This window comes from Nuphar pumila, chromosome 7 (assembly GCF_984573655.1).
Source record: "Nuphar pumila chromosome 7, dmNupPumi1.hap1.1, whole genome shotgun sequence".
Taxonomy (NCBI): domain Eukaryota; kingdom Viridiplantae; phylum Streptophyta; class Magnoliopsida; order Nymphaeales; family Nymphaeaceae; genus Nuphar; species Nuphar pumila.
The window spans coordinates 113,752,348-113,770,306 of NC_143255.1; the positions used below are offsets into that span (position 1 = coordinate 113,752,348).

General features: G+C 39.1%; 1 protein-coding gene across 1 annotated transcript; it reads right to left on the reverse strand.

Annotated features, from left to right (window-relative positions):
- Positions 1–10,926: 10,926 nt before the first annotated feature.
- Positions 10,927–17,572, reverse strand: LOC149833002 (uncharacterized). Its single transcript, XM_090012675.1, has 4 exons — positions 17,056–17,572; positions 14,595–16,266; positions 12,453–12,621; positions 10,927–11,823 (listed from the first exon to the last, which is right to left on the reverse strand). Exons 2-4 carry the CDS (start codon positions 15,525–15,527, stop codon positions 11,297–11,299), a joined length of 1,629 nt encoding a protein of 542 aa, XP_089868801.1. The 5' UTR covers positions 15,528–16,266; positions 17,056–17,572; the 3' UTR covers positions 10,927–11,296.
- Between the last annotated feature and the right edge of the window lie 387 nt (positions 17,573–17,959).

Below are 17,959 nucleotides of genomic sequence, written 5' to 3' on the forward strand. Positions count from 1 at the left end.
GGCCCACTTTACTATATGATACGAAATATTGGGCTGCTAAGAGACATCATATTCAAAAAATAAGTGTAGCTGAGATGCGTATGCTTAGATGGATGTGTGAAAATACAATAAAAGATAAGATTCGGAACGAGGAGATATGTAAGAAGGTAGGCGTTGCATCTATTGAAAATAAGATGAGAGAGAATCGTTTATGGTGGTTTGGACATATTCGGTGAAGGCCTAATGATGCTCCAGTTAGAAGGATGGAGAAATGAGAAATATATTAGTTAAAAGAGGTCGGGGTAGGCCTAGTAAGACATGGATGGAGATGATAAGAAATGATATGAATGCTTTGAACCTTATTGAGGACATGGCATTGGATAAAAATGATTTGAGGAGAATGATTCATGTGGAAGACCCAGAATGATTTTCTTTTTTGGTTCATATCGCCGACCCTTTTTTGGTTCATATCGCCGACCCCAATTGTTTTGGGATGAAGGCGTAGTTGTTGTTGTCTATATTTTGCACCTGATCTCTATCCATGGGTCTATTAAAATCGGGTTGGTCTGGTATAATCAGTTTGGGACGTCTGGTTGGGTCAGGTATACCAGACTCAATTACACCCCTCTCTGGGAGTGTCTAATGCTAACATACTGATTAATCCTGTTAACTATGGTTACGTTAGCCTAACCATATGTTGATCATACCAAATTATTATTTTCACATTTATTTGGAATGCTTTCTGTCTACCAACTGATGACAAGTTCTCTTCCGTAATTTATTTCAGTAAATTAGAAAATAAAAACTAATGGTTCCTGAAGACCAATCCCCCTTCCCTAAAAAATTTTTTTTTTTACTTTTTTATTGGCAAAATCTTGAAGAGAAAACTATTATTTTTTTTATGACAAAGTTTCCCGCCGAAGCAGGTAATCTCTGGGTGGGTCATAGACACACAAGCAGCCCCTATGGAGCCCATCTGTTCACGGCACCTGTACAGTTAGGGAGAGTCTAACCTGGGACGAGTCAGCACCTTCTCCCCAGGTCTGCTGCCACTCAGGCAACCCAGGCGGGTGTAACTACTATTATATATATGTTTACATAATTTTAAAATTTAATTCTTTACTTATGAATTTCAAGTGCATTTATTTTTGTGAATAATTGACTTATAAAAATACGAGAAATAAAAAAATTTGAATTTCTCACTAAAAAAGAGCTGCTTTATTGCAGCTTTAAACTTTTGTTATTATGTAAACAAGGTGATCAAATAATCAAAATTCAAAAACCAAATTACCCTTTACATCATGACCTCTCCCAGAAAAACGTGCCAAAACCACTTTGTTGGAGATTGGGGGAACTGCTTTACAAAACGGTATCTAGTCATCCCCAAAATCATCTCTGTCGTTGAACCACCCATGGGATCTCATTCTTGCAGGTTGTTTTGATCAAATCTGACCCCCATCAGATTTGATCAAAACAGCTTACAACAATGAGATGCCCATAATCCCTTTATGGATCCGAAATGTGGTTAGATTTTTAAACCTATGGAATATAAGTTTTCGTTTAAAGCTGATTTGGTCTAACTGGATTTTTTTTTAAAATTCAAGATTGTGGTTTGAAAACCGTATACGAGATCTGACTACTATATGTGATTAGATCTTGAATGGGGTTATGGATTTTGACAACCATATTTACCTTTGGTTGGATATCCATAGCAGAGAATTCATTTTTTTGATATTTACATGTAAAAATTGCCCCTAAGAAGTCGCCATGCTTCGGCTTGCCTAAAGGGTGATGTAGATGAGATTTGAACCTAGACCCTATATAGCGGTCATCATATATATATATATCTATATATCTATATATATTTAAATGATAGTGCTATCTTTTTTTCTTTTTCTTTTTCTTTTTTTTTTTACAAGGACAAAAGAAAACCCTCTGTCACTGTGCACACATTAGCAAGCTTTTTGGTTGTTTAAACCCTTGAGGTCCCTGTTACACATGGGAGTCTTTTGACCTTGGTGCCAAAGACCTTTTCCATGGGTTTTTATTGGTTTTATGTCAGGTGACAAACCATGGTCACTTCTAGCTAGGAAAAAGAAGCGCTCATAGGGCATGTTTGGAAGCGAGAAAGATGTAAAAAAAGTGATGCAAAATAAAAAAATTCGTACTGATTTTCTGATCCTTCCAAATGAGAGAAACTTTAGAGTTTTTCTAAAAAGTACACTTCTTGATAGGAAAAATTCTTCCATGAAAGATAGAAGAATGTTTTTACCAAGAGAAAATTTATTTTTTACACTCTCCACCACCTACCATCTCGCCACCACCCACCACCCTCTCCCTCTCTCATTTTTTTACATTTTTTCACTTTGTTTTTCTCATGCTACACAAACAAGCGAAATACTTTCTTTTGTAGAACTTCTCATATCAAAAACTCTCATAGGCAAAACTTTCTTTTCCTACGAGAGTTTCTCTCATAAGCACGTTTGGAAGAAAGAAAAACTCTCATAGGAAAAAAAAGTTTTGCCTATGAGAGTTTTTATAAAAGAAGTCTTTCAAAAGAAAGTTTTTAGCTTGTTTGTGTAGCATAAGAAAAACAGTGAGAAAATGTGAAAAAATGAGAGAGAGGAGGGTGGTGGGTGGTGGTGAGATGGATGGTGGTGATTGTGAGATGGTAGGTGATGGTGGTGGTGAGTGTAAATAGAATTTTTCTCTTGGTAGTAAACATTCCCCCACCCCGGTGGAGGAATGTTTCCTATCAAAAGTGTACTTTTTAGAAAAACTCTTTCAACAAAAAAGTCTCTCTCGTTTGGAATGGTCAAAATTTTTCATTTTGCATCACTTTTCCTACATCTTTCTGGCTTCCAAATGTGCCCATAGGCATTCTGAAAAATGTCAACAAATATGAAAAGATTTCTTCTGTAACCAAATTTTCTATTTTGATGTTATAATTTTGCATTTTTTTTTCCACCCAAACAATAACCAACTTTGAGAAAATGCTCTCTCTCAAATTTTAGCTGGTTGGTGTGGAAAACAGATCAGGTGATATGTCAAATCACCATTCATCAGTCATCAGGACATCACCATTATGCATTGGTGGGCTCTACCGTTTTGCATATTGAACGGAGATGATGAACATTGTGGATGGTAATGATACCAAATTACCGGTTAACGGTGATTTGGCGAATCACCCTAATATGCATTCTTATTATTTATCATATGTAAGCTCGAAGAGAGGATCTAGTACTTCAGAGCAGATCCAGTGATCGGGCACAAATACTTTACAAAGTATTCCGGCCACAGAAAATCGCTGCGCTTGTATCAATTTTCTATGTTTCATATTTTACCGAGAAAATTGTTGTCCGCATTACGATTTTCTGTGTTTGTGGTGTAAAAATGAACAGGAATCCCATCATTTGAAATATGATGGGTTTCATCATACATTCAATCCTAGCCATCCAATCAATAGCTAGATGGTTCTGCTGGATGGCTAGGATTGAATGTATGATGAAACCCATCCTATTTCAATTGATGGGATTTGTTTCCTGTAGAAGTGGGACGTTGTAGGTTCAAAACCCAATGGTATAGTTATAACCCCAGCTTGCTTTTTGGAAAAAAAAAATTGCTATTCGCTTAGCAATTTTCTCCTACCCACGTCTCCAGTACTCAGGACGAGTAAAGGAGAAAATGCCCATCTTTATATATCTTATTTTCCTTTTCACAAATTAATTAAGTTCTTCTTCTTCATTCTTTGAATTGTGGCCATAGTACTTCACAGGAAGCCCAATATACTTGACCCGGTTCCTGTGGATCCACTGTCAGAAAGGGTCAATTCATATCCAGATATGGAGTCCTACCATGTGTTCTGAGTAGGATCTGGATCTGGAATCAAGACAGATCAACTGAAAAAGAAAAACATAATTTTACCCCAAAATCCAATAGAAGTTTAACTTTAAAAGAAGTGCTTAAGAACCAGCTAAGCAGTTTTATTATTGTGAAAGACCAGACCAGCTCATTTTGTGGCAAGTACCATCATCGAGTGGGCCAACATCAGATCCAAATGCTCAATCAGCCGATATAGTAAGAGACTTCCACACCCAAATCCAATAAAGATCATAATGTGACTAAATATGATTAAACCTTCTTAAGGTGCATATTTAATTAGGTCCAAGTTTAGTTGCTCGTTTGTTAGTTCCTACTCAAGAGATAATGCTCCCCTTGCATGTTAATGGCATATGTTTGGGTTGGACTTCTTTTGCTGATCCAATTTGTTACTGATTGGTTGTGGTAATCACAGACCTATCTCAGATTCCATCAGATAAAAACTATTTCAGGTTTGACATGGGGGTTCCAAATCCGAGTTTTATGGGAAAAAAAACTGAATGCACCATAATCTGCTAAATATCTGAATCCAATTACGCTAGCTTACATGAATTTTGGACCCTACAATGTAGGTAAATTTACCAGATCCATCCCTAACTTAAATTTGGATCCTGTATTGCTAGTCCAATCAGGTGAGATTTAGTCATAAGTTATTACACATATCCAACTCATGAATATATCCTAGTTACATACCTATCCAAGATACTTAATTGGGTAGGGTCATGCGTATGCCCCATTAATTATATGATGGTTATGGGTGGTCCTCAAGCCTATGGGTGAACATCAGGCCTGCTGAGCCCAGCCCAACTCAGAATCATACCAGCAAAAAGCCCAAATCAACTCGTCAGGTTTGGTTTGGACCTTCGTCTTATTGGGCTTAGATCCAGTTGGGTCAGCTGGGGCCCTTTATGCTGGACTAGTGAGGGCCAGGCCCGGCTGGGCTCCACAGTCCACTATGATGTTTCCTTGTTCCTACCAAGACCCAGTTCATTTAGGCTCGGTTTGGAAGCCTGCATTGAAGAGGAGATGGAGTTGAGAAGAAAATGGGTTATGAGAGTAGAGTTGTCAACTACATAATTGTGATGATGTAGTTGAAAAATGTCCATCTCCACAAACACTGATCCCATCATTTGAAATAGGATGGGTTTCATCATACATTCAATCCTAGCCATCCAATCAACAATTAGATGGTTGGCTGGATGTTTAGGATAGGATTGAATGTACGATGAAATCCAGTAAGAGGAATGGTTGGCTGGATGGCAATTTGGATGAGAAAATTTATATGAAAGTTCTTTCTGGATGTTTCACTAAGAGGGAAGAATGGGTATGCTGCCTTAATAAATCTCTCTAGAGGCTTAAACAAGCCTACATGTAGGTTTTCCTCAGTCTCTTTGCAAATTACTCATTATTTTCTCTGATAAATGGAGACAAGCAGACATTCGTCCATGTGTACGTTGATGACATTATTGTCACTGACAATGACAACGTGACAATTGAAAAGCTCAAACGTTTCCTCCACCAACTTTTTTTTATCAAAGATCTGGAAAAATTAAAATATTTTTTCGGGATCTAATTGGCCAGATCTAAAGAAGGAATTTTCTTGAATAAAAAAAAATACACTTTAAAAGTTTTGAAGGATGCAGGTTTATTAGTTCTTATGGAACATAGATTGAAACTGGATCATAGTAGAGCAATTCTCAAAGATCCAACTCCCTATAGATGACCCATTTATCTCACCACCACTCATCCTAATATTACTTATTTGGTCTGATATTACTTATTTGGTGAATATTTTGTGCCAATTTATTCATGAACCTCGCCAACCTCATTGGGAGACAGCCATAGGGCTCCTTCGTTATCTCAAGAGCACACCCGAGCAGATAATCTTCTTAAGCTCAAAAAGTACCCTTCAACTTTCATGCTACTCAGACTATGATTGAGAAGTTGTCCATTCACAAGTTCACTATATCACATTCTTTCATAGAAGCAGAATATCAATCAATGGCAGCTGCAATAAGTGGGATCACATGGTTAAAATATTTGCTGAGAGACCTTGGTTTTCCTCATCCATAGCCAGCCTGCTTATATTATGATAGACCAGTCAGCCTTTTACTTAGCAGCCAATCCAATATTTTATAAGTGAACTATACATATTGAACTTGATTGCTATTTTATTCGAGAAAAAATATAAAATGGCACTCTATGTACTTTGTTCCGAGCAAACATCAAAGGGCTGATATCTTAACCAAAGTCTTTAGAAAAGAGCAATTCAAAATTTTATTCAGCAAGTTGGGCATGATAGATCCACATGCTCCAACTTGAGGGAGAATGTTAACGATAAAAATGGAATATATTTCATCTTATCGTTGACATAGCTGGCACGCTACTTTTGGAGTTGGCAATATTGAAGAGAGCAAGTCGTGATATACATTTGAAGATAGCTACGTTGGTGAGCTGATAACATTTGAAGATAGCTAGTTATGGGATTAATCTTTTTTATTTTGTGCCAACTGATTTCTGGCACAAATCTGCTGGATAAGGTAAGGATGGATCAATTTTAGAAGGCTCTACAAGTGTCATGGAATATAACTAATTTTTGTTAGTTTTCTATATCCCAAAAGTCATGGGATTTACAAATCATGTAAACATATAAAGATGTATTTTTATCAAATGTTAATAATACAATCAGTAACCACTCATTCACGTGGAGACTCTCATCTTCACAATACGATGTAAACAAGCATATTAAAAAGTTACCTTTTACAACTTAATGAGCTGAGCAGAACACCTATTGTTCCCGTTTAGTTTAGCCTGCGAGCCTACTTATGAGTTTGAACAAGCTCTTTACAAGCTGAGCTTCTTGTTGTTTCTTAGACCTAGGTGGTGAGAATCCATGCAAAAATTTTTGCTGGAGTGATTTTTTGTATTTTGTTGAAATTTTTTAACTTAGTGGGTCATGCAATTGAGATTGAACCAGTGAGCTCAGAGACATGCGTAAACACGTTGTCTTTCAAGCGATAGTTGCCCTACTTATGATCAATTCCTCAATATTATGGGCACTCGTGCAAATATGTTTCCAGGATACAACCGATCTTTTGCCTATTCACGAAAAGTTGGTTCATGTCGTGCACTAGGTGAGACCGATAACCTTGACACAAACCACCTTAAACAACCTCTTTACTAGGATAGAAAAATCTAGGTTCAAATTGGATATGGATCTTGGATATTGGTAAGCATTCTAAATACCAATGGGTATGAATCCAAATAGCAACTGACCTAGATCTCTAATAGAGAATTCAAACCCCAAATCTTGTATTATACGATTGACCTCATCGTGTGAGTTTCCTATTATCATAATGTCATTAACATATACCAAAATAAACATGTGTAACCGATTTGTATGACAAATAAATAGGGAAGGATGCAATTTTGGACTCAGTAAAACCTAGTCTTTCTAAATAAACTTAAAGTCTTTCAAACAAAGTTTTGGGAGCTTGCTTTAGCTATAGAGGGCTCAATCAAGTTTGCAAACATAGTAAGGACTACTTTTTTCCTCAAACCCCTATGGTTGAGTCATATAGACTTCTTTTAGAATGCCATGAAGAAATGCATTATTAATATCTAATTGATGGTTTAGCCATACTGAACTAACAATAATAGATAGGACCATTCTCACAAATGTAGGTTTAATGACTAGACTAAAAGTTTCAAAGTAGTCAATACCTACTAGTTGACTATACCCCTTAGCAACTAGTTGAGCTTTGAATCTAGCAATAGTTTCATCAACATGCTTTTTTATTTTGTAAATCTACTTACACCCAATTAAATTGGTAACATTATCGGGTGAGACAAGAGTCCAGGTCTGATTTTGGTGTAGAGCTCTGACTTTATCTCCATGGTCTGACACTGTGGTTAGAGAAATCTACTATGTGATTCAATCCAGAGGATGAGGATGACAAAATGTTTTCACTGGATCTCTCTTCATTGGAGGACTCAATAGGTGATAAGCTTCCTAGTTCTGGATTAGGTTCTGATGAGGATATCTCAGTAATTTTGATAATGGATGGTTCATCTGGAGGGTTGAATAGTTGAACATATTCCATTGGGTTAGGTAATTGGATCAAATTAATTGGCCCCTTATGGTTAATGTTTTTATCTAACTTAATTGATTGTTTTGGATTCAATTGGCAACATCTTTTGACGTTAGGGGTTCTTTGCTCTCAGCATAAATAAAATTTCTCTCATCAAAAATCACATGTCTAGATATAAATATTTTTTGAGTCACACGATCATAACACACATAGCCTTTATAGTTAGATCCATAACCCAAGAAGGCATAGGGTTTGGATTTGGGTTCAAGTTTAGATTTGACATATGGGACAAGGTATGGGTAACAGGTGCATCTAAAAATTTTGAGGTGTTCATAGCCAAGAGTACGGTTTATCATGAGCTTATAGAGCAATTTCTGACCCAGATTTAGAGAGAGTAATTGATTAATAAGGTGGATGACGGTTCTTAAGGCATCAACCCAAATTTTTTGACCAAGACCAAAATGAAATAATAATGCCAGACCTGACTCTACAACATGTCTATGCTTCCTCTCAACAACTTCATTCTATTCAGGAGTTTGAGGACAAGAGAGCCATCTTTTAATGCCACAACTATTTAGAAATTTGGTAAAACCATCACTAACAAATTTCCCCCCACCATCACTTTGAAATATTTTAATTTCTTTTCCAAGTTGTTTTTGAACAATGTTCTTGAAATTTATAAAGAAAGGAAAGGCAACTGATTTTCGGATCAAAGGAAATAACTAAAAAAAAATTGAGAACTCATCAACAAGCAATAAGTAATATTTGAATGTTTCCTGAGATGGGTAGACGCAGGTTCCCACAGATCAACATAAATGAGCTCTAATAGAGCTTGAACAAAATATTCAGCTTTGTCAAACGGCAATTTATGATTCTTAATGATTAAACATGAAGAGCATAACTCATCATTATTATTGTTCATAAATAAAATAGATTCATTTTTTTCAAGATTCTAGCAAAACAAACTGCAAGAGAATAAGTCTTTTGTTCATGTTGTTCAGATGACCATGAATATAGCCATTCCTTAACAGGTCCTCTTAGGAGAGTAGTCTTGCTCCTCGGTTCCTTTATACAAAACTTATTAGCATCAAACTAAAATAAATATTGATTATCTCTTGCAAATCTAGATACTGATAAAAGATTTTTCTAAATAGTGGGAATGTGAAGCACATCTCTTAATTTAAAACTCTTATTTTCATGATGCAAAGAAAGATTACGGTAATAGGCAGCGCTACATACCACTTCCAACCATGACGCCATTAGTACCATGATACTCATTTTTATTGGACGTACCTTGATCTTGAGGTGTAAAGCCTTGTATCTGGGTACCAAGCTGAATCTTTCATGTTGATCAGTGTCATAACAGCAAAAGCTTTTGAAATATCATAGCAAGTGCCACCCTGATATTTCACGAGGGAGAGGGAGGACATTCTTTTCCTATCAAGGGATTTGCGAGTCCCTTGCGGCCTCTTGCCGCTCACACCAGATTGAACCAGCCATTTGCAACTTCCTTTATGTTTTACATAATTACATTGCAAATCAGACAGCACTCATTAAGATTTTTGGGGTTAGAGCTTCCATGGCATGAGGCTGGGGCTGTCAACCGGTCGGGTCAGAGGCAGGTCAGGACCCAGACCCATCCATAACCAGGTTGGTGTTCGGGTTTAGTCATGTCACAAGAATAGAATCTGAAACCTGAACCTGCATAATTTTAAAATTTTATTTTTATTAAAAATATATATTACTTGGGTCGGATAGGCTGGGAAAGATCATGACCCAAATCGGGTCGGATCGGCTGGGAAAGATCATGACCCAAACCTGGCCTGATTATTGCTCGGGCTGGCACATTCCATGTTCATACCCGTGACAGCCCCCACATGAGGCTGTCGCACGGTCCCATCCACTTCACATCGGTGGGACCCACTAAACACAAGTGTATCGTAAACCTCAGGGCAGTATACCCCCAAAAAAACCTAGATCAAGATGTAGTAGGCCCATTGTTCATTGGGTCGCACTACAATCATTTTTATGGTTATAATAATAATAACTCCTATACCTGACACAAAGAGGTACTCATGGGCCCTACCCCTATCAAACAAAAGATTAGTTCATCATTTGAATCTGACAAACCATGCCCACACGATTAAGATTGTGATCTCACTGCTCAAGTTTGGGACTCTTTATCGCCATCCCACACATGACCTAGAATACCAAAGACCACTTTCTAATTAAATGTTCCCAAATGAAAAAAAATAAAATTGTCATGACGATGTCCAATATATACACGAGCATATTCCCAAGCGAGCTCAGATTGGCTAATATAACGGCAACAAAACGTTGAACTAGAAGAAGCGGGTTACTAATACTCAAAACTCTTCCTCTGAAGTAAGTATCCTATTGGCATCGAGAAACCCCAAGTTATCTAATCACGCTATCTTCACAAAAACAGCGAATATAACGTTATTTAGAAAATAACGCCAGCGGGAACGTGGAATTCACATTATTGTAGATGAATTATGTCAAGAGTACTCACACTTGTGGAACAACAATCATGCAAATCTGATTTATCAGACAATGGGGCCCGCAGATATTTCACTTTGTCCGTTTTTGTGGTCACTTGTCCATCAATTCAACAAGCTTCATCGACCAAAGTTATGGACTTTGATAACCACGTATCAGTCAGTCATCAACAGATGAAAGAGGAGAAAATCTTGAAAATAACATCACAGAGGGGTGGAAAACTTGAGAAAACGACGAAACCATACCTTTTTTAATTAGGAAATTATGCCTACACACAGCACAAAAAGTTGCAAGTACACGTGTAGTTGGGGGTAGGCGAGGGGATTTTTTTTTTGTATGATGACATGAATATGGTACTGAAACCCATCAGGAGGAGGACCGTCTTTTTGAAAGGTTAAAACTTTTTTTTATTAACGATTTATGTTCTCTTTGATATATTCGCTAGAACTAAAAAGGATCAACAATCAAAATTGTCTCTTCCGTTCCTTTTTCTCAACAGATGGCCTTTTGGGGGCACATTCAAGTAAACATGATTTTGGCTTTGGATACCTCTCGAAACCAAGTACAGAGTTTATTCATGATACAAGGAAACAAAATTGTACCTTACAAGATGAATCTCCCCCAACTATGTACACCCTTTTGATGATTGAGGCACCACCATGCTTTTATCGGCACTCCAGAAGACTCATAACCAGGACAGTACATGATGGACTCAGCAAGAGATGCCCAAGCTGGAAGACTCGCAGCCACAATCAGGCAACCATCATGTTGAGCAGCAGCCCTGAGCAGACAAGGCTGTGCAGGCTGACTCCTGATGTTACCTGAGCTCAATCCATGAGATCGATCAACAAATCATCCACCAAGGACCATAAAATAGTGTCCTCCATTTCTGCTGCCATCTCTTCTTCATCCATCCTAAATTTCCTCCAATCTTGATTTCTTTCCATTTCCTTCACACAGAACTCCCGGCTCTCATCCACTTCGTTTCCTTTTACCAGCCATTCCTTTATTCGACCGACAGCAACCCTCATGAACTCATCTTTCTCTACTTCAGTACAAAAGCTCAATTCTTCTCTGAAGACATCAATAACCAGTGATTCAAAGGATCCCCAGTTTCTCTTTGTTGATGCATCCATATACTCATTCATTATCTCCCTTATGTACTCGTCCAAGTCCTCTGATTCATCATTTAAGCAGTCTCCACCATTACCATCATGGTACTCGGTGAAACTCTTGGCATCTTCATCTGAAAATTCAAATTCTGCTGATGCAAACCGTTTCTCAAGGTCAAGAGGATCAAGTTTGGCAAGGCTTTCATATCGGCCGATCTTCTTTAGTAGCTGCTGCTTAGTCCCTGATCAAGGATTATTATTGTCCATCAGCACTTGTCCACACAAATGTCATAAAAATCAACCAAATGTATTAGTTAAAAGTGGAGATAGCTTTAATGGTCACACATAGTTGCAGCATCTAAAGACATATGGCAATGGTTGATCTAAAATAGATGTATGCAATATCTAACACAAATCCATTGGGTGAATGTCGAGAAGCATGTAAAAAAAAACATGAACTTTAGGATGCATGTATGTAATGTATTAGAGGCTTAATAAATTCAAAATCGAGATCAAGATGACAGATGTGCCACTGATAACATCATTGGTTTTAACTGTGCTGAAATATCATGATGCTGTAACCGATACGTAAATATAAGAACATTGGTGTTTCTATCGTCATGTTTCATGATGCTTTAACTAGAAGACATTAAAACATTAGGATGATAGTCATGGATGCTGGATCATACGCATATGGAAGCCACTAGTTTGATATGAATGCATGTGTCTGGCATAAAAAGGATCTTTTTCATTCTTTTTTGTTATTTTTCCAGGCCAAGAATTTGAGAACAGAAGATTGCACTCATTGCCATCTCTCATAAATTATGGAAAATATAAAAGAGAAAGGATCATGTTAAAATTTAGGACATACTCTCTATGTTAGCAAGGCTCTCCTCGAAAGATGTCGCAACTTTATCTTCATCTTCAAATGGGAAGTCAAGAACAGAAACAGGGCTGAACTGTTCCTTCTCTTCATATCCTTCAATGTCACAGCACACAGTGCACCCATCATCTACACGTTCCAGCTGTTGGATGTTTGCCTGTGGGTTCAAACGATTGCATTGAGTAAACATATTGTGCAGTGGAAACAAATCAATTCAATGAGAGAGATAAAAACTAAATTGATAAACTGATACTACAAGGATGGCTATTTCAAGCTGCATTTGAGACTTCCAGATCAATTAATTCCACTTGTTGCATTCAATGTTCAGTGGCCATGCCAGATGAGCCATTGAATCATGAAATAGACAGGACTAGGTACATCAAGCCTTGAATTTGTTCCTTGACGCGTTAGACCATCCAATTTTTTACGGCCACAAGATGTTCATTTAACAAATGTAACAACTGGTTTCCAAAGAATAGTAATTTGGGACGAATTTCCCCATGGCTGACTGGCACGTGAACTATGAATCACTGCACGTAAGATAGCTCAACAAGTACATCTCTCCCAAGTTAAACAGATACAAGTACATCACTCCCAAGTTAAACAGATCCATGATCTGGCTAAGTTAGTGAGGAGTAAGTCCTGGGGGATTCTGTCTTATAGCATATCGACAAGTCATCAAAATTACAAAAAAGGTTCTCCATTTTCTGCATTATATTAACTCTTCATCAGTAATTAAAAGAGGACCCATCGGCCAAAAAGTACCAAGCAGCTGATGGCAAGAGCCCAATAATGAGGGGATCACCAAATCAGTGCTTCAGGGGGTTCCTTGATGAAAAAGAAAGAAGCAATTATTTTCAAGTAATTGAAGCTCAGTGGGTTGGGCGTCAACTCGATTAAAAGGAAGAAAAACAAATGCAATTTTTGAAAACCAAAACCCAACAACCAATGAATTTAATTCGTTTATAACCACTACCAGCTCTTGCAAGGCACAGTAATTATCATGATAAATAAGCATGTGCCCCAAAATTTGAGTGTGGTTTTCTATCTCTTGGGCGCTATCTTTTGGGTTTTACCTTGTGTATGGGCTACACTAAAATCAACAAATCAAAGATTGAACTCGATGTGTTGCTGCTATCAACTATCAGCGACTCAACCAAGATTCGAGGCCCAGTGGCAGGTCACCATCCCAAGACTGGTCTGTCTTTTCTTATGGGAACATAACGAATTTGGGGCATACTATCTGAGCAGCCAATAGATGCCAAAAAATGGGCCAAGCTGACAATGACTATCCACTCAAAGGAAAATGGAGGGCCTCGACCACCTTCGGTTACTAGTTTCTTGAGTTCTAGCTTGCATCAGCCCAGTCTAGCATGCATCCAAAATATAATACTCAGCATCCTTGGGGGGGAAACAGACAACCTTAACAAACAATACGCAACCAAACTCAACTCATTGACTACTTGCTTACCTCCAAAGTCTACACTAAGGGTACGTTCGGGGGCCTCAACTCGCATGGGATTTAGAATCAAAACGATTTTGATTCCATTCCCAGGGCAACCCGTGCGATGATTTAGAATCAAAATAACAGGCTGCCTGAAATCTCATGGTCAAAAGAGCATGATATTTCAGGCTTTTAGAATCGCTTTCTCGTGTTCCCCCGTGGGAACTAACAGAACGTACCCCAAAGTGTCGTAATCATCTAAAGTTTACCACTCCCCCACGAAGAGTGTCGGCAGACTAGTCTTCTTTAGCGCAGCAAACTATTAAAAATAATAAGTGGATTGACAAATCGGGTTATGCTGAATTTGTCGCTACTCTCATGCATAGCATTCCAAATCTATGTAGCAGACAAACAAGTACACGCCAGGTAAGAACAATTATAATAATATAACAAAAAAAACAACAGCGGCAAGGAAAGGAAAACTTAAAAAACAATAAAGTAGTCATAAAAACAGGGAGGCGATCACGCAACGGACAAGCAGGAAAAGACGGGGGGAAATTCGGTAAGAGAAAAGGGTCCAAACGGAGCTGCTAATCAAAGGGGTAAAACATTGTTGGTGCAGAGATCCTAAAACACGCAATATGGACAGCTGGCAGATAATAAAAAACACAAGTAAATTAACTCACCTCCTGGACGTTAGTGCAGCACGTAGCAGTTGCATCGAGTGAATTCGACCTTCCTTCCAACGCTCCCGCACGGTGAATCCCAATCGGGTGAATTGGGGTGTCGGTTGGTGGTTGCGTGCAGGAGTCCTCCAGGATCCCTACTTCGTCTTCTTCCTTACGGTGGTAATACAGTACAAGAGTTTTGTCCTCCAAACCGCCAGCCTCACCAGAGAACACCGAACTACAGCTAGAGGACTGCAAATTAGATAAAGATTCGCTCTCAGACCACGTACAGCTACTCGTCCGTGAAGACGAGCAAGAATCCGAGGTTCCGTCAAGGGCGTTCGATGCCCCTCGAGGTGGGGTTTCAGAGTTACGGTACTGCTGGCCATACGCGAATTCTTCTTCCCCGAACGATCCCCACGTCACGATATCTCGAACACGAACTTGGATCTCGGCCGCTCTTCTGTTGCAGTGGTCCCGCCGAGAGAGGCTTCTCATGGCAGCCGAGAATCTTCGAGAAAGGCTTCCTTTGGGGGCATGAGATTCCCTCATGGAACCTACCCTTTTAAGAATTGAGCCTAGTTTGTTGACGTTATCCCTGACGGTGGTGCCCTGTTTTTGTTGAGATGGAGTCCGGATGGAGAAGGGCAGGAGCTTGGCAATGACTTCGGAAGCCTTGTGCAGTGCGGAAAGGGTGGTGGAAGCAGGCTTGCACGGAATGATGCCGCTTCCTCTATGGGCTTTCTTGCTTTTGGAATCCATTTCCAGAAGGTACCTCACGGTTGTAGGGGATTCGTTAGAGTACCGACGGTGGTGTCTTCTCTTCTTTGAGACGGGTGTGGAGCTAGTGTCCCTCAAGAAATCTTTGAGCATCAGGGGCCTCTGTTTCCCCTCCATACTTCCTCCACCGGATTCCCTCCCTTGTAGCTTGCCCGAAGTCACACTTTTCATGCTAAAAGAATGAGGGTTTTGGACAAACAACTCTTTCAGAAGGGGTGAAAACTGCACTCGCTAATGCACCAATTGGCAGATGGCCAAAGGATGCTTTTGATGGGACTCAGAGGGAAGTTGGTACCGGCGCTGGGATTAACCAAGGATGGCAACCATAGAATTAATGATGATGTTGAAACATTCCAGAATGGCAAAAGGTTAATGAGAATTGGAAGTATGAACCAGAAAAAGAAAAAGAAAAGGGAAGGTGGGACTCGCCAATTGATCAATGAATAATGGATATGACCTTACACCAACTACAGCCTTTATTTGACTAAAGAAACAAAAGAAAAAAAAGAGGACAAAGAGGGAAGGAACACAATCGGCTCTATTATAAGAGGGGAAAAAAGAGAGGCCTTTTACCTACTAGATTTAACAGAGTGGAGGGTGGTCCAATGATTAGAGAAGGCCAAGAAAACTCACGAGATCGAAGCATAAGGCCCACCAGAAAGATTGACGATTTCCTTCCCTAGAATTAAGCGTCTACAAAGAAAGGAAGTCAACGAGAGAGGGAGAGAGGACGGGGTGGGGGTAGGGGTGGTGTTACAGAGACAGAAACATAAGAAACGGGGAGAGACCAGGGGGGTACTTGTTCAGTGAGGTCTCAAATCGGCATTAAAAAAGAAACTCTCATAAAGGCAAAGCCGGAGCTGCACGCTGAAATAAACCCGTCTCCGGCAGATCTCTTCTTGCAATGCTCCTGCAAACACTGAACCACAATTCAGCATATGAAAAAAGCTGCCTTAAAGTCAGAAACCATGCACACCATTCACCAAATGAGATAAAAAACAAGAAGAAAAGTACAAATAAGAACCAAAGCAAAGAAAGAAAAATGCAGAGCACTAAGAATACAAGTTTCAAAATTTTTCAAAGCAAAGGTGAAGCCAAATAAAGAAACCAAGTAGGAAAGGAAAGAACCTCTGAAGCAGAACATACTCCAAAGAAGCCAAACGCCTGATAATCTCAGGTTTTCGTACACTATATAGAGTTTAGCCTAAAAAATGAAATTGAGAGTACAGGTTCACTCAAAAAAAAAATTTGAAAATAGATTCAAAAGAGAAACATCACATTCTTTCCAAAAGCAAAGAAAAACCAGAAGTCTGATCTAAACAACAGGAAATCAGCAACTGCCAAGGCCTTCAAAAGCGTTTGCTCTGCAGCCTGAAACTTGCTTCTAAAAGAACTTTTCCAGCAAGAAACCGATAATTTAAGAGGCAAACGACCTCCTTTTATAAGACAAACAAGACAGTGTCCTAAGAATGTAGCTGAAAATCAGAGAGCAATCGTCCAAGCATTGGCTAAAAGCCATATAAGAAACCGACTTTTTAAGCTAAATAACGGGAAACACGCATGTTTAAATCCTGAATTGGTGAGTAAAACAAGAAAAGAAGAAAAGCCTGAAGAACTACCCAAATCGCAAAAGCAATCCAAAATGCGAGATAAAACCTCGCTAGAAAACTCAAAGCTACCAAATCTTGACGTAAATCACCTGAAACGAAGCATCATCGGCTGGAATATAAGCGTCAGACGTCGAAAAGAGAGCGATTATCCGGCGAGGCGAAGAAAACCGACCTAAATTCCACGACGGAGTAGGGGAATCAAATGGCTTCTGGAGAGAGAGAGGCATGTGGAGATGAAATCACCTGAGGCCTGGCATTTATAGGCCGAGAACTCGCGGGTAAATTGGCGAAGATGGCGCAAAAACCAGAGGATCCAAGTCCAAGACTCGACAAATCGGCGGTAAAAAGGTAAAAAAAAAATCCGTGAAGCACTAGAAAACAAAAGAGGGGTGAAAAAGGGAAGGGAAGGGAAGGGAAGGAAGGAGGGGAGAAGGTTCTAGCGGCACAATATTTTAACCCATTCCTTCTGCAATGCTTACCTGGAACTGTAACGTCCCAGTCACGTCTTGAGCTCTCTCTCTCTCTCTCTCAAAGAGAGGAAGGAAGGAAGGAAGAAGGATACTTCTGGTTGTGAGGATGGGCAGAGATCTCCACGCAGAGGAGGGAAGGCCAACGACACTCTCGCACAGCTGCAGACGCATTTATCGACGCTTCCTCTCCGGAGTTTGGGCGCTTGTTTGTTTGTTTGAATAGTTGGTAATTTGCAAACCGCAGGCTAGCTTATCAGATATTTAGAGAAAGCAGGCGGATTTTTCTCTTATCACATTGAACTGCCTATTATTTTCTTCAAAATGCATCTAAAATCGCCATATTTCTCATTTTCTTTTTCTGATGCAAGCACTTTTCTCTGCTGCTTTTTTATTTAATTGAAAACAATAAAGAGGAAAATATGGTTACTGTCTTGAGAGGTTGCAAAGAATGTCTCTAATACTTATGAAAAAGGGGGCGCAGAATTGGTTACTCATGTGGTCGTGGGGTCTTGCTTGTGTCAAG

What these genes read in the sequence shown, in the direction of transcription:
- LOC149833002 (XM_090012675.1), bottom strand. Translation starts at nt 15,527, where the DNA reads ATGAAAAGTGTGACTTCGGGCAAGCTACAAGGGAGGGAATCCGGTGGA. An exon ending in GCTGCACTAACGTCCAGGAG is followed by an intron (nt 12,622 to 14,594) that starts GTGAGTTAATTT and finishes TTGAACCCACAG; the next exon opens with GCAAACATCCAACAGCTGGA. An exon ending in GAGCCTTGCTAACATAGAGA is followed by an intron (nt 11,824 to 12,452) that starts GTATGTCCTAAA and finishes ATCCTTGATCAG; the next exon opens with GGACTAAGCAGCAGCTACTA.